Source organism: Oncorhynchus tshawytscha, linkage group LG10 (genome assembly GCF_018296145.1).
Source record: "Oncorhynchus tshawytscha isolate Ot180627B linkage group LG10, Otsh_v2.0, whole genome shotgun sequence".
Taxonomy (NCBI): domain Eukaryota; kingdom Metazoa; phylum Chordata; class Actinopteri; order Salmoniformes; family Salmonidae; genus Oncorhynchus; species Oncorhynchus tshawytscha.
The window spans coordinates 50,179,474-50,202,115 of record NC_056438.1 but is presented as its reverse complement, the minus strand read 5'-3'; the positions used below and the strand labels follow the sequence as shown (position 1 = coordinate 50,202,115).

At 42.0% G+C, this 22,642-nt stretch overlaps 4 protein-coding genes across 6 annotated transcripts in view; 2 read left to right on the top strand and 2 right to left on the bottom strand.

Annotated features, from left to right (window-relative positions):
• Nucleotides 1–224: 224 nt before the first annotated feature.
• Nucleotides 225–1,906, top strand: lpar5a (lysophosphatidic acid receptor 5a). Its single transcript, XM_024435472.2, has one exon. It carries the CDS (start codon nucleotides 361–363, stop codon nucleotides 1,270–1,272), a length of 912 nt encoding a protein of 303 aa, XP_024291240.1. The 5' UTR covers nucleotides 225–360; the 3' UTR covers nucleotides 1,273–1,906.
• An 84-nt stretch (nucleotides 1,907–1,990) lies between these two features.
• On the bottom strand, nucleotides 1,991–8,057 carry LOC112260402 (integral membrane protein 2C). The gene is made up of 6 exons (XM_024435475.2): nucleotides 7,839–8,057; nucleotides 5,633–5,767; nucleotides 5,164–5,352; nucleotides 4,722–4,832; nucleotides 4,392–4,545; nucleotides 1,991–3,419 (listed from the first exon to the last, which is right to left on the bottom strand). Exons 1-6 carry the CDS (start codon nucleotides 7,929–7,931, stop codon nucleotides 3,328–3,330), a joined length of 774 nt encoding a protein of 257 aa, XP_024291243.1. The 5' UTR covers nucleotides 7,932–8,057; the 3' UTR covers nucleotides 1,991–3,327.
• A 1,450-nt stretch (nucleotides 8,058–9,507) lies between these two features.
• Nucleotides 9,508–11,581, top strand: LOC112260405 (transcription cofactor HES-6). Its single transcript, XM_024435477.2, has 4 exons — nucleotides 9,508–9,897; nucleotides 9,997–10,083; nucleotides 10,204–10,285; nucleotides 10,617–11,581. The coding sequence occupies exons 1-4, from the start codon at nucleotides 9,820–9,822 to the stop codon at nucleotides 11,078–11,080; spliced, it is 711 nt and encodes a 236-aa protein (XP_024291245.1). The 5' UTR covers nucleotides 9,508–9,819; the 3' UTR covers nucleotides 11,081–11,581.
• Nucleotides 11,582–15,853: 4,272 nt separating this feature from the next.
• The window catches only part of LOC112260395 (period circadian protein homolog 2-like), a 31,222-nt gene continuing 24,433 nt past the window's right edge, over nucleotides 15,854–22,642 (bottom strand). For 2 of the 3 annotated variants that reach the window (XM_024435464.2, XM_024435465.2), the window contains exons 18-20: nucleotides 21,431–21,671; nucleotides 19,358–19,513; nucleotides 15,854–19,215 (exon numbers count right to left, since the gene is read on the bottom strand). In XM_024435464.2, coding sequence (XP_024291232.1) covers nucleotides 19,092–19,215; nucleotides 19,358–19,513; nucleotides 21,431–21,671 — 521 coding nt within the window. In that variant the 3' untranslated portion in view covers nucleotides 15,854–19,091. The remainder of the gene's footprint in view (nucleotides 19,216–19,357; nucleotides 19,514–21,430; nucleotides 21,672–22,642) is intronic. The other variant, XM_024435466.2, reaches the window with a different exon arrangement.

Sequence of the window (22,642 nt, the reverse complement as noted above, 5' to 3'; positions counted from 1 at the left end):
GGAGAAAAAAATCCTGCAGTTTGAGGCCATGTGGCAGAAAGTGATAAGTACAATGGAGATATGGGTTGGGGCTCGTGGGTCTGGGCAAGTGTGATGTAGTGATGCATGTATAATGTCGTCGTTTGTATGTGTATGTTTTGTATTTTCTATAAAATATCAAACACAATCTTTTAAAAAATAAGAGAGAAACCTAAGGCTGAAAACCTAGCGTGGGTGGATTTCCCAGAGTTTCCTGTTCAGCAACTTGCATCTGAAGAAACCACAGACATAAACTGCAAAAAAAAGAACCGCCTTTATCTTTCAACATCCAGCTCTGACAGCTGTAGCAGTTTAGTGTCAGTTCATGCTAGTCCTCCAGAGATGACTAACGCCACCTGCAACATCACCCACTACAGGTACCCTCTCTTCACGGCCACCTACAGTGTCGTGCTGGCCCTGGGTCTTCCCCTCAACACCCTCTCTCTCTGGCTCCTGTTATGCCGCTTGAGAGTCCGCTCGGTGCCCTTGATCTACATGGCCAACCTGGCCCTCTCAGACCTCCTCTTCACCCTCTCCATGCCCTTCCGGATCCTGTACTATGCCAGGCGCCACTGGCCCTATGGACACCTGGCTTGCATAGTCTCTGGGACTCTGTTTAACGTCAACCTCTACTCCAGCTCGTTCTTCATCATGTTTATTAGCGTGGACCGGTTCTTGGCTGTGGTCTATCCTCTGCGCTCACGCCCGCTGAGGAGGATCGGTGTGGCCTGTAAGGCATGTGCGGCCGTATGGGTGTTGATTGGTGTCATGGCGGTGCCAGTGGCACTGACTCACCATCCCAGACAGAACCAGTGCGTAGGGTGGCGTTGCTTCGAGGGCTACACTCAGGACGAGTGGCACTTTGGGTTCAATATTATCTGCGTGGCTGCTATTGTGGGAAATGTCATTCCGTTCGCTGTAATCGTGGGCTGTACGGTGGTCGTGGTGCTTAAGCTGAGAATGCAGAAGGCCTCCTCTTCCTCATCCTCTTCCTCTATGGATAAGAGCCAGATGGTGTGGCTGCTTGTGATCAACCTTTTGATCTACACAGTGTGTTTCATCCCCTTTCATGTTGCAGTAGTCCTATATGGGCTCCACAAGCTACAATTCCTACAATCCCAGTTCCCCTTCTTTGACTTCCTTAATGGAACTATCTGCTTGGCTTCTGCTAACAGCTTCCTGGATCCTCTCATCTACTACTTCAGCTCCAAGATTCTGAAGATAGGGAGAGGGAATACAGGAACTGGAGTTTAATTCCATGGTTCTGCCTAGTTCTGCCTCATAGTGGAGGACTGGCATTAGTAGTGGTGAGAATGCTAGAGATGGTCTTGAACAAGTTAATGGTGGACTTTGTTGTTCTTACATCTTCTATACTGTATTCATGTGTGCGTGTGAGAAGTCAAATGGCAAATGGAAGGCAATTAGATTGGTTAGGGTGTTGACTTAAGAAGCACCCTCATTTGTCCGGTATCGCTTAAAGTCTCATTTTTGTGAAAACTTCTTTCTTCTGTCGATTATGAGTGTGATGGGGAATGAAATGTCAGTTGCGGTGTGTGTGTGTGTTCGTGTGGCAGGAAAGAGAGATGTCACTAATAGCCCTTGAAGTACCGTAGATACATAATGTACCAAATGTTGTATAGGACTGTTAAATTGTAGCTTCGTCCTTTGTTATATTTTATAAAGCCGTTTTATAAACCTGTTGATTGTCTTCCTCTGAAGGGAGGATGTAGATGAAACGTAGCAATGTTATTTTCTCTGATTATTGGTCATTGGTCTGACTTCTGTGCTTGGATTTGCCGCAATTGAATGATGGATTGTGGGAATGTTTATTTTTATATAAGAAATATATTCAATGTTTATTTAGCCTTTGTATTCTCATCTGTCATTTTGTTTCTCTAAAACACGCACACAGGACAATGAAAATTAAAAAGATAAAAGCAGTGTAGTTTTAGATATATGTAGATATAAGCAGTGTAGTTTAATTGTTTATTCATTAGGTACTGTGGTAGGATAAGCTAATACAAGTCAAATGACAGTACAGCATGGCGAGTCAGAAGAGAAGGGGACAGATCATGAAAATATACAACATACGGTAGTTCCCTTTAAAACAGCAACAGAATTCCTTCATATCATCCAGTATAGTAAAAAAAAAGTTAAGAGAGCAAGACAGGCAAGCAATGAAGAGATAGTAGATCAGGATAGCAGGTATGGAACCTGGCTACAAGGATTCAACTGCAGACAAGAGGCTGAACCCACTAGACAGAAGGAAGAGGACAACCACGTCCCAATGCTCCACCCTTCTCCTGAAGTGTTCACTTGCACACAGAATCAGGAAGTAGCCAAAGACACACAGAAAGAAAGAGTTGAATTCTAAAACCTGTCCCACCGTAGGTAAATTTATAAAGCTAGATCCATCCCCAAATATGCCTAAGTAACACTCTCACAACTCCACATAGCGTTACTGACTATATATTTGGTTCCGTTGGCCCATTGAAAGCACTGCTACTTCAGTCTAAGCCATGTGAGAGCCAGACAGAGTCAATGAGTGGAAGATACCACGAAGAGGGACAAACCATAGAGAAATGATCAGTCAATCACAAAACAAGTTTAGATAAAAAAAATCTATGCATATACAGTATATATTGCTTATAGGATAATACATATACACAATTCATGATTTACATAACAGGCGAAAAAACTTTTAAATATATGAGGTATGTTTCGGGCATTTCTGGACAACAAGAAATCATCATGGGTTCACTTTGGTTGAACCGAGAGACCAATAAAAACACGTCTGTCTGCACAGCGCATGAAGCAGCATTATGCCCAATTCTCTTCACTGTTACGCACACTGCACAGGGTTACAAAGAGAAGAAAAGTAAAATACAGAAAGGATAAACATGCCAACTCAATCTGAATAGATTGAAGTAAAAACCCGAGACAACTCATCTGATTATGCTGGCGTCGACCTCAAATTAAGACATATCAAATCCCAAAGAAACATCTGTGCAACATGACATTAAAACCCAAGGAACAAAAAAGCTAAGGATTCACTGCATTACCGGCATTATCAAACTATACAGACCATTGGAATACAAAAACAAATAAAACCAACACCAGAGCAGTAAACAACCCTTCAACTTGGGACAAAATAAGGAATAAAAGAAAACATTAAAACCAATAACTATTTGGACAAACAAAATCTTTTTTTAAAGTGCAATATAACGCCTAAGGGAGGTGCGAGGTATGGTTTAAGAGTTGGCTTGGTGGTGTAAGGAGGCCATCTTGCCATCTTCTCCCTCGGAAAAGTTAGACCCTGTCACAGATCACCGTCTCGACAACAAAGGTGTTCTCAAAGTGACGGATGCTGTGGCAGTTCCTCGCCTCGCGCTTGTCGATGCCTGGGGAGAGGGATGGAGAAGAAGAGAAGATAGGTAAAGCTTACATCCAGTGTTATGTGTCATGTTCAATTATGTTCTACCTATAACAAACTTTTGATATGATATGGTTTGGGATATCTATTGTGCTATTGCTGTGCTGGGTTACAGAGGTACTGGCCACTCCCCATTTGTGTTCATATATCCACATATTAGGCGCCTAATAACCATTATGATACAGTTTATGAACAGGCATCCTCATAACACTAGATAGCTATAGCCCACTGCCTACCTCACTCACTGTTACCATGACTACCGGTACCAGCCTCATCTTGGATCAATGGAGTCGCCTATCAGTCCATATGTGTTCAGTGTCAAGGAAGCATGTTACATCAATGCTCTGGTTCTATAACTGGCTAATAACAGAGACACACAGAGTGAATTCCTACTGCGCAGCACTTCCTTCCCCACGCACACTGCCTGATGGTGTGTTGGAGAAATGACTCACAAACACACACGCTATGTCTCTGACATGATAATCATACAGGGGTGTGTGTGTGTGGAAGTTTGCCAAACAACTCATATTGTGGGAGGCTAGCGCCTGGCGGAGCCCACACACATACACGTATGTGCATGCTCTCACACACACACACACTCCCCGTCTGAGCCCACACAGGAAGCTCTGATATCGACATGGCCATCTCCATTTCCTCTGCGATGATGGGTTTCACATGGAGGCTTCTTGACGGTCAGTGTTCCTCCCACCACACAGTCAGTCAACCCACGGATTCTCTGTTGACTCAGTGACTACTGTGAAAACACACACTCTTCTGTTCTCCTCTCCTCTGTACAGGAGAGGAAGTGTCTAACTGATAGCATAGCACTTACATGCATCTCACGTTGACAAGGACATCAGTGTGGGTGTGAGTGTGAAATTGTACGCGGGTGTGTGAGATAGAGGGAAAAATAATATATGTGTGTGTGTGTAGTACTTACGTCGGCGTGCGTCGCGTCGGCGTTTGAGGCGGTAGGTGTCTTTGCCGTAGCAGAGCCGGTGGATGAAGGGCCCCAGCTGTCTCATGTTCCTCACCCTCCCAGTCACCACCATCTCCTCCTGGATGATGTAGGTCTGGGGCAGATACGTCCCCCTCTGTTGGAGAGGGAGACAAACACACTTTATATCACAGGGCGTACACAGATTAAATCAGATATGACCACAGTGTTCTACTGCAGGATACACACGCAAACAAACACCCAAGCAAAATGTCTCTCTGAAGGATACACACACACTCACACACCTCTGACAGACATAACACAACAGCATACCTTGACATTGACCAGCAGCTCCCACAGGTTCCGTGGTGGCATGACCAGGGTGGTGTTGAGCTCAATCACGTAACACTTGTCCAGGGCAATGTCATGGTACGCAGTCAGACCCTGGAATTAGAAATGACAGCAACATTTGTATCATCAATTCCGAGGTATTGAATAACTTTTTACCTTTGCAGAAAGGGATTTGCTAACCACGTCTTGCAGCAGAGTTGGAGGAAGGAAGTGTCAGCACTCCAGTCCAGTCTGACACTTCCTAACAGAAAAGGTCTCATAAAACTTTCATTGCCTTGTAGACACATTCTTCAGAATCATATGCTCATATGTATACCAATTGGCAATGGGTGAGTCTTCTGGTACAAAATGGCTACCTTGTATCATACTCCACATTGGCTGTGTGTATTGACATAGGGATGACTGAGGTTCCCTTGGCTCTTACCCTGTGGAAGTCGTGGATGATGTCTGCTGGGTCGCTCCCTCCAAAATGGGGTACGGGCACGCTGATCTGCTCGTAGTTGTCGTCCAGGTAGATGCCCACGTTCTCCTCCAGCTCCTGTCTGCCGTGCATGGGGGCGTGCACAGAGTCCTCATACAGAACCCTGCAGTGGAACAGACTGTCCTCGGGAATCTAGAACACACAGGGAGAACAGATCAGAATAGGGTTAGGATAGTTAGCGGGATATCTATCTGTGGTATATCTATATCATTGGTTCAATCAGAACCAATCTGTCTGTATGATTGAATATGTGAGGTATGATGTAGCAGGTAGTAGTAGCTACTACTGGTAGTTGTACAGTAGTATAGGTTAGCAAGGTGTATGAGGAGGTATGTAAAAGTAATAATATTTGACCTGTAGTATGAAAAATAAGTGACTAGTGGTAGTTGTGTAGTATAGTTGTATTATATACCTGTGGTATGAAGTAATAGCGATAGACATATATGGAGGCCAGCACCAGTCCTGACATGAACACCACCAGGCCAAAGGTGGAACAAAGCAGTCCGTTCAGATGAGACTTCTTGGGCCTCAGAGGAAGAACCAGCTCCTGGTGGAAGAAACAATGCACAGGTCAGTCCTACAGGCCAATGTTAGATAAGAGTGATAAGAATTATCGGCAGGATGCTTCCACTATGAAACTGCCGTTTCCGTTTCACTCAAGTAGCTAAGCAGTGATCTTCACCCAAGAAGAAAAGCAGTACTGTGAAATCATCAAGTTCATCTGAGCAGAAATAATCAGTCATATAATATCTTAAGAGTGAACTCCTTACACAGCGACACTTTCCTGTGCTACACCCTACCAAGCCATATCTTGCTTGCTTAGTCTGTGATGAGATGACTCTGTCCTTGCCAAGTGGTTAGTCAGAGAGGAATTCTCCAAGACGTACTGTAGGCTGAAGATGGCTCCTCATCCCAACAGCCCACCCACAGTCTATCAGCCCTACCGTCAGTCTGTTCGCTATTAGCGATACGCTAGTCGCTAGCTAGAGACGGTACCCACACACGGTTGCTAGGGACTACGGAGGATCAAACGGGATGAGACGGATTGTGTTGTGTGTGCCGAGTGACGGCGAAGGAGGCTGGCACGGTTGTCTGGGAGCTCTATTCATAGACCTCTACTTCCAAGTGCCTTATTTATAGCTGTGACAGCTGTTACATCACCACCTCCGGTAGGAGGGAGATCAGAGCGATTGCATGGAAGAGGAATCTCAAGCCGGAGATGGTATTCATAGGCTTTATACAGATTTGGTATATACACGAATCCTATGACGCCTTTGCAAGAATCCCCTGTCTCCCACCCAATGTAGGCTATTTCTAAATCTGATGGAGGGTAGAGTTATCTAGCTCATAGGCCTACAGTTGCTCAGAGTTTGACAGTCCAACTGCAAAACTCACAATGCATTTATTCTGCCACCTGTAGAAATAAAATTCTGTTTGCCACAAATGGCAGGAAAACACTATACTATCCAGGTGTTCTCTAACGACACAGACCTACAACTGTGGTGTCAACGCTAACAGAAACAGTGTGTGAACACTAAGAGTCAACACTTGGCAAAGGCTTTTTTTATGCAAATCCAGTATGGCCACCCTTTTAGCAGCTCTCTGACAGTTATGTAACCAAATGCATATGTCTTATGACCCTCTACAGTGTGACTTTGTTTCTTTCCTCATCTCCTTTCCTTCATCTGGCTTGAATGAACAGAACATATGAAAGCCACCCGAAGTAAACCTATATTGTACCTACCATATTGCACCTGTGAAGTATTATCAGACTGCATAGATTAGAGTGATCATGACACAAGGAAAACAAATCACATTACACTATGTAAATAAATGCATTGCGTCCTCATTTACATTTAAATAAATAAATAATACAACAACCCCACTGCGCAGGTGGCCCTCGCGCGCTACCTTCTGGATTGGCCGGGGAAACCACTTCGGTGACGTAACCATAGCGCAGCAATAACGTCCCCATTTGTATGCTCAATTTGCATGGTAATTATTGATGTGATATAACTTCACAATATCAACCTATAATTGTTTGTTCTTGAAAGCTTTCGATAAACATAACTATTATTCGACTTAAATTGTATAGGAGAGCTTACGATTCGTGGCTACATCTGTGGTGTATTCATTACGGCAACTGTTTAACGGAAGCAAACAGCAAAAAGAGAGTTTCTATTGGACTAATTAAGGTAAGTCCCGGCCCATTTCGTTCAGTTTAAGAAACGTTTTGCAACAAAATCAGCGGAATGAATACACCCCTGCAGTGTGTAGTGGTCGTACCCCCCCGCTAGCCTAAGAAGGTGACGTAATGTCAACATCCTCCGGCTGTGCTGTCTAGCTTGTATCGGTTTTAAAATGTTACTTTGGATCCGTGTTTCCAACGCTTTCACTGCAACAGTGTATCATTGCTGGTAACAATAGTACAAATAATATTAACAATAAATGATGTCGTGGTACTATATGCAAATTGACCTACTGCTGCTTTTATGTTGTTTTGGAAAAATAGCCTTGATATAATCTAATTATTGCATCTTGGTCAGAAAAAAAAAATCCCTCTTTCTCCACAACGGTATGTCAAAACACCGAACATAGAAAAGAGATGCTGAACTCACGTGTTCATAGGGCATGAGAATCTCGGCTTTGTCTCCATCGAGCTCCTTATCTGCTTTCTGCGCAGAGACCGACTGGAAAGTAATCTTCACCATCTTCACTTTGTCTATCTTTTTCAATACACTGACTTCCTCATTCGATGCTGGTTGATTATATAGTTGCACTGTTCTCTCGCCCCCGTCCTATCAATATCCTTTCTGACCTCAGATAAGCGTAGCTGTGACGAACAACAGCATGTGGGACTCGAAAAAAATCATACCCTTATCACTTTTCAAAATAATTGTCGACATCCATATGAGGTTGATTCAAATGTTGCTTTTATTAGCCTGTTGTTTATGTAATTGTGTTTTATAATAATTGAGTGTGTATAGATATTGCTGTATTTATAACAGTTTGCACCTAAATGGACGTTTTTCACTGCATGAATTAGATTCAGAATATGGTGTTTATTTGCAAGATTCGTTAGGGGACCTTTATTTTGAAGGTTTGCACCAGATATGGGTATACCTTCCTCATCTTATTTTTAGCGCTTTTTCTCTTCTGATTTGCCCGAATAAACTCTGATCATCCGGAAGTCTATAATGATACGCCTATACAGGAATGATACTGAAATGATCTCTTTAATGACGTGAAATTTGATATGTGAGAGAACGCTATGTGAATGTTAACCACACATGTATAATCACTACGGAGTCTGAGTTTACACAGTGGGAAATTTACTTTGTGTTTAATTTAGCTGTTTAATTATTCTAAAGGCCATACTATAATGCATACGCATTAATAAACTATTCATATGAGATAACAACCCCTATAGCAATGTATTAGCTGTCTGTCTGTCAGATCGTAGCAATAGAGCGCAAATGGAGAAACATCTTCAATTCATTTCACAACTCTCAATAAAGATAAGCATTGGAGCCCATGTGCCAAAGGTTGAGTTGGCCTACAATAATATATATAAACATTTTGATTTTGTCATTTTAGCAGATGTTCTGTCTGGACGTACAGTACAATCGAACCCACAACACCGGCATTCTAAGTGCCACGCTCCACCAACTAAGCCACATGGTGTTGAGAATACTTTCTTTAGCCTATTCAAGACTAAGGGTGGACGATATGTGACACATTTTCCGATTCAAATTTGGCCTAAAGTCCCATTCTGTTAATTGTCTTGAATTGGGTTGAAATTGGCCTCAACTTTGGACATGACATGTATTAAGTGCAATGGCCCACAACTAAACTTGAAATACACGTAAAGGTGACTAATTACGCAATGTGATAATTGTCTGTTAATGTTGAACGATTCAATAGGCTAATGGTGTTTGCTAATGGTTTTGCAATTTGCCTAAGTGTTTGTTTGAGTCAGAAGGTACAATGATGAGTACAAAATCAAACATTTACAGGGCACATTCAAAATGATCCTTTAGGAATATTGTTTACTTATTGTTTTATATTTCATAATTCCATAAATATCGGTTTTATGTGTTTTATATGTTATGATTAATTGTCTCTTTGCGATTTCTTGTTATAATTTAATTTCCATCTATCTTTCAAAGCATATTGGTCTCTGGAGCAGACTAGAATTGTGGGTTATAAAATAAAAACTTATTTCGGGCTGGGACAGAAGCCAAAGAATATCCCTCTTGTGGTCTAGCCAAATCCTCTCCCTCTGCAGACAATTTCTATGGCGCACAGAGGACAAAAGGCTTGATCAGCGATTGGCTGATTCGCAAGTGCGCTGAACAATCTCTTGCTCGCGCAGTCAGCCCCTCTATTCACATTTAAATGAGGCGTTATAAATACCTACTACTACTGGCACTATCGTTGCGCTTGAGGCTGCATAACAAATCTAGTACCCGTCTGCGCAAAAATACAGCTCGGCTTTGTTTGCAGCAGGGACCGGCGGCCATCTGTCCCATTTACGGAGTGTAACGGTCGTGTGGATTTACCCAACCTCGGGCAGTGTCTGGGTTAAACATCAACAACATGGCCTCCACTCACAATATCAAAAAAGAACTGAGTAGAGACGAAGATGAATACTATGGCATTAAAGTGGACAGAAAGGTAGGCCAAAGTGACGATAATTGTCGTGTATTGAGTGGTCTTTGATTTGACTAAATGTAGCCTAATTTATTAATGTGGCGGTGATTTTTATTTTTCTAGATCAGAAAGCCGTTGGTTGAGAAAAAGAGACGGGCTCGCATCAATGAAAGTTTGCAGGAACTCAGAGTTCTTCTCGCAGACACAGATGTATGTTTTTGCACATCTTATGTCACTTTATATCACATGCCCCCTCTCTTTGTGTAGCCTATTATCGTTGCATTGTAAACCAGTTATTGACATTGTAGCCTATCAATATGCCATTCACAGTTACAATCAAAGATGGAGAATGCCGAAGTGCTGGAAATGACTGTAAAACGAGTGGAGAGTATCCTTCAAAACCAAGGACAAGGTAAACTATAGGATTATGCACTTATGCACATTGGACATTTTCACCCAACTGGTAGAATGTTGTTTGTGTAAGGCCTATGTTCAGTATGTCTCATTTGTGTATCTCTCTAGCTCTGTTTATACCTGCCTCTAACATGCGTCCTTGATCCTGATCTTGATCTGATCTTGTCTGTTTACACTTATAAGATTTGATCACAATCAGATCACAATGCGTCTTTTAATCGTCAACACCTGTCTAAAAATGTGGGAAACATCAGAATGTGGACAGGATCAGGACCAATAATGAATGTTAGAGCCAGGTATAAATGGGGCTTCTGTTTGTGCTTTGTCAGAGGTAGACCCAGTGAACCAGGAGGCGAGTGAAAGGTTCGCTGCTGGCTACATCCAGTGCATGCATGAGGTGCACACCTTTGTGTCCAGCTGTCCGGGAATCGACGCGACTCTCGCGGCGGAGCTCTTGAACCACCTCCTGGAATGTATGCCTCTGAACGACGAGGACAGACTCCAGGTGATGCTCCAGGATATTATGGCGGACTGCTCCACTAATGGCAGCAGCACTTGGCCCAGTTCTGAGGGCATTTACGCAGCACTGGTCTCCCCTGGAGGACGGAGCATCCCCAGCGAAAGCTCCTCAACCCTCTCCCCAGCGCCCTCCACCACCTCCAGCGATGACCTGTGCTCGGATCTGGACGAGACTGACTCTGAGCAGAGCCACATCTCTGTGGACGCTGAAAACCAGGATGTTCTGAACATGCCCAGAGTGGCCTATTCCAAGTCCATGTGGAGACCTTGGTAGAGCCAAATTACTGTAGACCTACAACTGTCAGTTACTAGAGGAATAGCCTAAAAAAGTTATTGTATATTGTGTTTTATTCTGTATACTTGAAGATACAATTCCTTGTAATCTTGTTAGACTGTTGGATGACAGACGTAGGAATAGCATGAGAAGTGGGACATTATCACTACAATGACTTTACTTGGTAATGCAAAGTCTGGTTGCAAGTAGGCTAGAGGTGGCATCATTTTAAAAAGCAATTTTTGTGTCTTTTAGCCAGAATTCTAGGTTGTACAGATGTAAATATGTATTTGTTGATAGTATGGCTGTATAGAAAGTACCATGTCCTAGTACACCACACTGAATAATGCCGTGTTGTGTGTAAATTATTTTATTTTTTATTTGTGTAGGTTTAATCAAATAAATATTTTATGTTATCTGTAACATTGTAATAACAAATGTTTTTCAGACAAATTGTCATACACTGACATAGTTAATTTCATTAAATTGATTTTCTCTTCATATTGGACTCAGTTTATCCTATTTACTCAGCTGTGAACATTTTCACATGAAATAATGCACAATCTGTCTGTTGTTTCAGAGAAGTATATATTAGGGGGCTCCTGGGTGGCGCAGTGGTCTAAGGCACTGCATCTCAGTGCTCGAGGTGTCACCCTGTTTCAATTCCAGGCTGTATAATTGGGAGTCCTGTAGGGCGGTGCACAATTGGCCCAGCGTTGTTAGGGTTTGGCCAGGGTAAGCCATCATTGTAAATAAGATTTTGTTCTTAACTGACTTGCCTAGTTAAATAAAATACATATTGCTGTAGCACACTTCAAAAAACAGGGACCAGAAATGGTTAAATGCTTTCCTGCTAAACTAGCATCAAACAGTCATTCCACAGTAATCACATCTCAGCAATACACTGTGCCTTTTGTGTGTGTGAAGGTAGGCTTTGAAGTTTAATATAGGACTACTTTAGCACAGCTGGACCAGTGGGCCTTTATCAGGTGAGAATGTCTGGGTTTGTCCTTCTTGTCTTGCCTGGCTAACCAAACTCCTTGCTCTGGTCAAACGCTAAGCCATGCCCACGGACGCTAGTTTCTTCTCCTCAATGAGTCTAGATCTGAGTTCCTCCCCAATGATTTCAACACCCTTAGAGGAGTTGCCAACAACCAGATGTATCCGGTTTTCAGGGATACAGCTAATTCAACCTAGTTTCCTTTTATACTAAAAAACGGATGTCGGAACTCCGCTCAGGCGTTTTAGAACTCGGCTAGGCATTTTCATTTTCGCCTGCCATGTTAGGTTAGAGTTCTAGAACCCACACATTCAAACCATTCTGATTGGTCCCAGAAACCGATGGGTTGGGCCAAGCCAGAACAGTGAGTAAAGCAGAGTTTTTAAATTCTCTAATTGGTTAGAAATGATTACATCGCTGATGACTTTGTTTTGTACAACACACCTAATTTTGACATCACAAACGACTTCTGGTGGCAGTCTAGACTGAAGTATGTAGGGAACATAGAGCCGTGGAAGAATTCATTTTGAGTTGTCAGGCAACTTCTTCTCAACAATGCAGTGTGAGATCTGGCACCTGGTTCATTTGATGGCCTTCATTTGTATTCTGACAGCGTTAAATTCCTCCTTGAAATTTGACAAGCAGTAATACTACTAGCTACTTAGCAATTTCATGAAGTTGGCTTTAGATACCCAGGATAGGTTCCCAATCACCCAACATCATAACTAGCTACCAAGAAGGCATTTCAGGCTATCAATCAAGTTAGTGTAGCCAGCTTGACTAACTATCTTAGCTGGCATGCCTGTGGTCAAGGTTGCTAGACTTTAGAAAAACAAGCAATAACTAAATGTACTGAATCTTCTTTTACCCAGATGTTAGCAGAGATGCAGAGATGATTTTGTTTATTTAAAAAAGAACCACAAGTCAGGGGGATACAGACAGCTCAAGAGTTATGCTTAGAGTTAAGCATAATGATTATGGCTCTAGATTGCAGGAAAAGCTATTTGAACATGTTTTTAAATTCTGAGACTTACAGATCACAGCATAGCCCCCTCTGGCCACCCTCACATATGTTGTGCCTTCTCATATTTTTGGGCTGCATGATCTCAGACATTTGTATTATTTCATTTAACTAGGCAAGTCATTTAAGAACATATTCATATTTACAATGATGGCGTACCTTGGCAAACCCTCCCCCTAACCTGGACCAATTGTGCTCCGCCACTCGGGAGCCATTGAACATGTGCTTAGTGCCGAACAGGTAGATGGACACCAAAATAATATTTCTCTCTGCTCACAGCTTTTCTTCTATCCCTTTCAGACAAAACTGGCACTCTTTTAAGAAGTAAACCGTTTTAACATGAAAGATGTCGCAGCACACCACATCAAAGGCACCTAAAATCAATATCAAAGCCCCTCTCCTCGGTTCAGTGGCCGGCCTGTAAAGTGACATCTTGGATGTTGCTCTGATGTCCTCAAGTGTCACTTCTGACACATCGATATTTACTTATCGCTGCCCCATACACAACGCAGCGTGCGTGTTGGTTTGTGACAACTCAACAAATAGGCATACTCTGTAACGTAGTCAAGCCAAGGTGGCTCAATAACGATTGGATAAATTGTATTTTAATTCTGTACCTGAAATCCACATTATTAGGGGACATTCACAGACTGTTTTCAATTTGTGATGGAGCCGACTCCGGATTAGCGGAACCCCAGAGGTGGCGTCACAGCAGGAGGGGAGTTGTCCAGTTTCACACCTGATCCTCAAATTGGGAGAGGTGCGAATTGCGAGGGATGTGAATTACGGTGGTCGCTTTGATCCACGCTGCTAATAGCTGTGGGAGAATCTTCCCCACCGTCTGTCCGCCTGTCTGCCTTCCTGTCCAGTTTCCACTGATAATCTAGCCATGCTGTGGGTTTTTATTTGCAAGCATGAGGATTTTATGTGACCCTCTCCTCTTGCATTTTTAGGCAAATATTACGTGTTCTTTCTATACACCAGGGGGAAATGGAAATACTAAAATAGCCTACAGTGGTTGATAGGCCTATTTTGAAATGGCACACATTCGAACGTGCAGGCCTAGGCTACTGAAGTGAGCATATGGCCAATTCAATCAGTAGCCCATCTGTGTGTTAGAGACCTCTATAAACCCAGAACGCTCCGACTTAAACTCCAATTCAGCAGTTCTGCAAGTTAAAATGTCAAAATTACGTTCCTTGAACACCAAATATTGAGGTTCGCTGAGAAACTATTTCCATTTACTCACTCCCATTACAGACGGTATGTACATCCAAGAAAGGTCCAAAGATAAATGTACAGACAACCGAAAAAATGCCTCTTCGGAGCGGTTGTAGACTTCCGACCTGTGCGTTTCCACATACGGAGCTTGGAGGTGCCGAATAGGCATTGTTTTAGGTTGCTTGTCAATTTTATATTTAGACCTTTTTGGAAGTACATACCGGTCATAACGAGAGTAAATTAAGATAGTTGCTCAGTGAAAATCCAAACTTGGTGATCAAGGAACGTATTTTGACATTATAACGCTTGCAGAGCTGCTGAATGGGAGTTTGAATCGGAGCTTTCTGGGTGTCAGAGAGGTCTCTAACGCACAGATACTGTTTCAAATGGCCAATCATCTCACCAAAGGTCAATTTCTGTAACTGCTCAAGTTGTTCACACAAAGTAGGCCTACTTATTACCGAGGCTCTCTCAATTCTCAAATTAAGAGCGTGCCATTAATCATCTACCTAAATTAACCTAATTAATAAAGAACTAAAACCACGATGAAAGAGTTGCAGTGAAATAATAGGAAAACCATAAAATGGGCCTTTTCGGTTAAAGTTATAGCAGGTTGTGAACGTCAAAATAAGCACTTGGGAGCGGATCTCCTTCTTTATAGACAATAGGCTATTTCCACTGAAAGGTAATAACCACTAGGCCTAATATCCACAATGGCCTGCTTCCTGAATACACACAAACACGAAAAATGTACCCTAACATTTGGCATGAAATAAATACATGTAAATTAACCCCTACTTGATTTTATTACATTCGTCAAATTTTTGTGTTTTCATAGAGTAGCATAGAAAAGTGTGAATATATTGAAATCTTTCATTTAGAAACATTATCAACACAGCATAGCATTTTTGTTTCATAAAGAGTAGCCTAGAAAAGTGTAAATATATTGAAATCTTTCATTTTTATTTTGAAACATTGTCAACACAGAATAGCAAATAAAATAAAAAAAATGTCCACATTTTAGAGTGACTATCCAACAACACAATAAATACAGAAATACAAGACAATCTGTACAGAAATAATTTAGGAAAAGTGCAGGTCGACAATTTGTGTGTTTAGAGTGTTCGCACATTTTTTTAATGTTATGCTTTATATTTGAAGAATAGACAGGAGTCTTGACAAATGCCTTCGACATCTGTTCCAATTGCTTTATGCCCGTGTAATAAACTACGCAGCTGTAAATGAGAACTTGTTCTCAACTGGCCTACCTGGTTGAATAAAGGTGAAATAAAAAATATTTAAAAATGCTACAGTCCCAGTCGGTATTCAGGTAATAATAAGAAATTCCCCTTGACCACCGCAACAAACTGACGAAAATCAACATACTTTCATATCGACCCTCATTGTAAAAGAGACAACTTCGTTGTCGATTTTTTGTTAAATAACAAAAATGCTGAAAAGATGCTGTGTTGTTCAGTGTACATGTAACCAGGTACAAACAGGGGGGGGGGCTCATCTAAAGCTCATTTCCTGCATTTCTACACAATCTAATATGACCCTTCAGGAGTCACTTTTATTGTAAATAAGAATAGAATATGTTTCTAAACACTTCTACATTAATGTGGATTCTACAATGATTACGGATCATCCTGAATGATGAGTAAGACATTTTAGACTGGGGCATTCAAACATATCTGTATATCAATTCATCATCATCATCAATAGTGTCTCTCAGGTCTTCCTCACATTTTTGTTTGACATGTTTAGTGTCATTGGGAAAACCGCTATCAATTTTAGAGGTTTGTCAGACTCCCTTAAAATAGTTTCAAGCTTCTGGATTGTCCAGTGTTTGCTGCACAGAGAATAAGAGCCAATATATTATGCTTGGTCCGAAAATGTGTTCGGAGGCTCCGTATGGATGGTGTGACACAATTGCGAAGCCTCCGAAGGCACGCAGAGGCCAAATTGCGCTCTGCACTGCATCACCGTTCACCTATCAAATGTTGTAACAATGCAGATGGCTCCGTATAGCTCTGCATTGACACGATTGTTGACGGTAGGTGAGGGCGGGAGGTCCTGTATAAACACAAACTCACTTCCTTGACAACTTCCTTCACAACAGCTCTGTGCTGCTCTGCGAAGCGCAAGAAGTATGAATGCCTGGACTTCTGCAGAGGCCGTGTCACCGTAAATGCTGCACGGCCAATGCAGACATCAGAATGACTGTGCTGCACCTTTAAAGTGTAGCATCTGCAAAAGTTCACCTTAGCGCCGTCACATACTGGCCTTCTCTGGTTGCCTGACCCTGCTGAGACCCCTGTCACCACCTGATCCTGCTCAGATGAGGCATGACAAAGAATTACCTTGGTATACCTTGATACATTATATTGTCCAAGAATAGTATCAATGGTTCAATCATTGAAATGACCATTATTCCCAGATCCCAGACTGTAGCCTACCCATCAACTCAAGATGGAACGTTGTATCCATTCACTGGTTGTTATAATATACTGCAAAAAGACATGATGAGCATAGTGTTGTGTACTCACTGTGCACCATGACAGTGAAGCCTGTAACATTAGAGCTGTTTATACCAGTCCAGATAGAAAAGTAGGGAATTAGCTAAGGAAACTGACATAAATAACGTAACATTGCTCTACTGACTAACAAAAGTTCACATTGCACTTTCAAAAAACATCAGAATATCGGTCTTCAATTGTTTGGCTGCTGGTTTCATCTTTTGATTCAGGTCTAGTGTGATTGAACTTTTGGCTAGCTCAGGTGGTACATCAACTGCCGAAAACTACCCAAGTCAATTTATTTCTGTTGAAACAGGACAAAACAAAGGGTTTATGAGAACCCAATAAAAAGTTCTAAGTACTAAAAAGGTCAACCATGGCTATGTTGAATGGGCACAGATGGTGATGGCTTTCTTACTGCAGTCAAGAGTCACGCACATCTGTGCGTGATGTCAGTGTGTCATGTACTGGAAAGGGCTCTATGAGAACATTCAACCACAGGCTAGAAAGCAACTTCTCTACAAGCTTCTTCTGCCAAACCTTTTAGTCAGCCAACATAATAGACTAGAAATCCTGTAAGTCTTTTCAACAACAAACAGATATCAACATCATCATGTTATATATTGGATATGCAACAAAATATTTTGCTGTGTGACCCGGAGTTTTATTTTGGGAGCACTGTGGGCCTAGGAAAAAAAGAAAGAAAAGAAATTGATGAAATAATGCTTCGCTCTAACGTATTTTCCCCGAGTGCCCTTAGAGTCATGGTTGCACCATTACCACAGCGAAAGCTTCAATTTCAATCAGTGCCTCGGGTTTCCCCAAAAGCATCTTAACGTTAAATTCATCATTAGAACCATTAAGCACCATGGTGCTAACAATTAACTTAAGTCTTAAGATTATTTTGGAAAACCGGGCCTACGTCAAAAGATCTGAACCATAATACCGGCGCAGCATTTTTATCTTCCTATAGCGGGTCGCTGGGTCTGCATTTTACATTCATAAACCATGTCGTTATCCATTTGTTTACACTTCAGTCATGTTACCTCATTGGTTAGCTAGCTAACAACCTGGGAACGTCACCAGTATATCCAAACATTTGGGGGCATAGAAAGAAAGGAAAAGGGATAGCTGCTTCAGGAGATCAGTGACAGTAGAAAATAATGAATGTCAGATCTTCTGCCGTTTTTGAAGAGACAGTATACAATTTAATGTAATGCATCTCAATAGTGCTTTTACACAATGTAGAAACCTAATATTCCACACATTACTTTGTAATTTCGATGACAGTTATTCCTTTCAACATTTTGCCAGGGTGCAGTTGATAAATGAGAACTTGTTCTCAACTGGCCTACCTGGTTAAATAAAGGTGAAATATTTTTAGCTTTTACAATAAATTAATATCTTATATACATATTACATTATTTTCTAGGGAAAATCATGTCCCTCAAAAGTACCTTGAATTCGTATAGGCCCAATATAGGCTGTATTACAATAAAACACGATATATTCTGGTGCCCCTACATTTCATGTGGTGCTCCTAACTTCTTTAAATTGGGAGCATCAGTGTTAAAATGTTGATGCTAGCCCCAGGGCTCTAAATTAACACAAATACAAGACTACTACGGTCAAAACGTTTTCAATGAAAACATTAATTTCAATAAGTGAAAAAACAATTGATAGAACATGAACTGTGTTGTGGACACACTAACTCACTCTTCTTTTTCCTCTCTCTCACACACACACACACACAGAAAATTAATTGACCAGGTGGGATGTAACAGTCTGTATGTTCCCTGGTCTCTCAGGCTGTAGCAGAATTTCAATACAGTTTAGTTTGTTGTAGAAAAGGTTTGTACCCGCAAGGTGCAAGCGGTACTAGGCAGTCTAATATGGGGCGGCAGGTAGCCTAGTGGTTGGGCGTTGGGCCAGTAACCGAAAGGTTGCTGGATCGAATCCTCAAGCTGACAAGGTAAAAATCTTGTCATTCTGCCCCTGAACAAGGCAGTTAACCCACTGTTCACCCGGTAGGCTGTCATTGTAAATAATAACTTGTTCTTAACTGACTTGCCTGGTAAAATAAAAAAATGGTCTTGTATGGAACAGCTGAGGGTGGGACTTGGTGAATAATTGATGTCGCTTGAGAATGAGCCTTTTGCGGAGGTGATGCTGCTACAATTAACAGGGGCAGATTCAGGGGGTGGATGTGGCTGTTATGATCCAAGGCCAGAAGAGGGACAGGTGTCCATGTTAAAAGGGCTCCTCGCCGGGCTTCCTGTAGGGGCTGACCTCCTCAGTCTCTGTGTCTCCCATATCCAGGCCAGGCTGCTCCTCAGACAACAACACCTCTGGAGTGTCCTTCTCACAGCCCACACTTAACAAAAAACAACACATTTCTGTTAGTTACTTTCAGACTTGCTTTTGACAAATGTGAATGGCTGCCTGTAGTGTAAAAGAGAGAGAGAAAGGAAGACAGAGTGATTGTGAAAATGAGAGAGGGGGGAAAGAGAGCTCACCTTGGCGTCCATGACCTTGGGCGTCCATGACCTCTTCTCCTCATCCAGGGGTGGACCTCCCCCAGTTCTATCTGCTGCTCCCCGGTGAAGCACGGCTGGCTCTTCTGCATCACACGTAGCTTCTCTCGGTCTTCCCTAAGCACACAGTCGATGCCCCTGAGTAGACCAAGGAACATACACACTCGGTATACTGAACTATGTGACTTATATGACCAGGTGAAAGACATACAGTGCCAGTCAAAAGTTTGGACACACCTACTCATTCAAGGGTTTTTCTTGATTTTTTAAACTATTTTCTACATTGTAGAATAATAGTGAAGACATCAACACATCTGAAATCATGTAGTAACCAAAAAAAGTGTTAAACAAATCAAAATATATTTTATATTTGAGATTCTTCAAAGTAGCCACCCTTTGCCATGATGACAGCTTTTCACACTCTTGGCATTCTCTCAACCAGCTTCTTGAGGTCATATGGAATGCATTTCAATTAACAGGTGTGCCTTGTTAAAAGTTAATTTGTGGAATTTCTTTCCTTCTTAATGTATATGAGCCAATCAGTTGTGTTGTGACAAGGTAGGGGTGGAATACAGAAGATAGCCCTATTTGGTAAAATACAAAGTCTATATTATGGCAAGAACAGCTCAAATAAGCAAAGAGAAACGACAGTCCATCATTACTTTAAGACATGAAGGTCACTCAATGCGGAACTTTTCAAGAACTTTGAAAGTGCAGTCGCAAAAAACATCAAGCTCTATGATGAAACTGGCTCTCATGAGGACCGGCACAGGAAAGGAAGACCCAGAGTTAACTCTGCTGAAGAGGATAAGTTCATTAGAGTTACCAGCCTCACTCCTCTTTCTTTTCTAGTTAGAGATAGTTTGCACTGTTCTGTGAAAGGAGAAGTAAACAACGTTGTACGAGATCTTCAGTTTCTTGGCAACTTCTCGCATGGAATAGCCTTCATTTCTCAGAACAAGAATGGACTGATCAGTTTCAGAAGAAAGTTCTTTGTTTCTGCCATTTTGAGCCTGTAATCAAGCCCACAAATGCTGATGCTCCAGATACTCAACTAGTCTAAAGAAGGCCAGTTTTATTGCTTTTTTAAATCAACACAACAGTTTTAAGCTGTGCTAACAATTGCAAAAGGGTTTTCTAATGATCAATTAGCCTTTTTAAAATGATAAACTTGGATTAGCTAACACAACGTGCTATTGGAACACAGGAGTGATGGTTGCTGACAATGGGCCTCTGTAGATATTCCATTTTTAAAAATCCTCCGTTTCCAGCTACAATAGTCATTTAACACACTAACAATGTCTACACGGTATTTCTGATCAAAATGTGACGTTATTGTAATGGACAAAAAAAAATACGCTTTTCTTTCAAAAACAAGGACATTTCTAAGTGACCCCAAACTTTTGAACGGTAGTGTAGCTGATGTTGAACTGATCTTCAGGGTCCACTAGATATGATATCTGGAATAATTCAAAACTAGCCTTGAAGAAATCACACATTTTCTCCAAACCCACTTTGCCTGACAACTTGTGCAAGTGTCCCATCTTATAGGCATACATTAGAACTGCAAGCCAGCGACAAAAGACCTCATACGCTTTCATCATCATAAGATGCATCACACAAACATACATATATTTTTGGGATCCATTGTGGACATAAATCCAGCAGGTAAATACAGGGACGGAGTAGGTGGGAGTGGAAGGGAGTGGGTAGTATCTATGCTGTGCAATGTGTGCTGTGCAATGTATTTCCCAAAGATGCTGTGTTCCCATCTGAAAAATGTGTAAATAAATAAACCAAATAAAAACCAACAAATATTTCTAACCCCAGCATTCATGGGCACTCATCATTTTGGGAAACATTGCACTAGGACTCATGCTCTGGGTAGAAGTTGTCTGTGGTCACAGATCTAGGATCAGTTTACCCTCCCCTTATCCTTCCCCTAAGCCCGCCCCTTCAAAAATCCCAAACTGACCCAGATATGCATTCACAGACAACTTTCTCATATTCCAAGGCACATTGCGTGCCGCCTCTCTCCTGTCTCCTCCCACTCACCGGGAGGGCATCTGATAGGTCAGCATGACCTTGTCGTCAGCGTTGGCGGTGACTAACCACGGCGGATCCTGCAGTACATACTTGTCATATTGGCTTTCCTCTACCTCCATTGGCCGCCCCTCGCTAGCGCTACCACCACTCCCGCCACTGGAGTGCACTTTGACCTGCTGGCAGCTGTTCTGGAAGGAGTCCACGGTGCCAAAGTAGTTGCTGCTGTTGTTGCTTGTGGGGCTGCTGCTTACTGTGGGGGTGAATGAACGCACAAAACAGAGTTAGGATCTCTTACCTCAGAAGCACCAGCGTTCTGGTCTCAAGTGCTTCATACATGAAGCAACAAACTGCTGGATGTAATGTCATGCTGCCATGTTAATGTCCTTCTATCTTGTGTTCGTTCTTGTTCTGCCAGCCTTGTTGATCAAATATGTAAACCCCCAAGGCAGTTACAGGAGTGAGGTTTGGTACAGTGGAAGTGACTGGTATATACAGTGCCTTGCGAAAGTATTCGGCCCCCTTGAACTTTGCGACCTTTTGCCACATTTCAGGCTTCAAACATAAAGATATAAAACTGTATTTTTTTATGAAGAATCAACAACAAGTGGGACACAATCATGAAGTGGAACGACATTTATTGGATATTTCAAACTTTTTTAACAAATCAAAAACTGAAAAATTGGACGTGGAAAATTATTCAGCCCCCTTAAGTTAATACTTTGTAGCGCCACCTTTTGCTGCGATTACAGCTGTAAGTCGCTTGGGGTATGTCTCTATCAGTTTTGCACATCGAGAGACTGAATTTTTTTCCCATTCCTCCTTGCAAAACAGCTCGAGCTCAGTGAGGTTGGATGGAGAGCATTTGTGAACAGCAGTTTTCAGTTCTTTCCACAGATTCTCGATTGGATTCAGGTCTGGACTTTGACTTGGCCATTCTAACACCTGGATATGTTTATTTTTGAACCATTCCATTGTAGATTTTGCTTTATGTTTTGGATCATTGTCTTGTTGGAAGACAAATCTCCGTCCCAGTCTCAGGTCTTTTGCAGACTCCATCAGGTTTTCTTCCAGAATGGTCCTGTATTTGGCTCCATCCATCTTCCCATCAATTTTAACCATCTTCCCTGTCCCTGCTGAAGAAAAGCAGGCCCAAACCATGATGCTGCCACCACCATGTTTGACAGTGGGGATGGTGTGTTCAGGGTGATGAGCTGTGTTGCT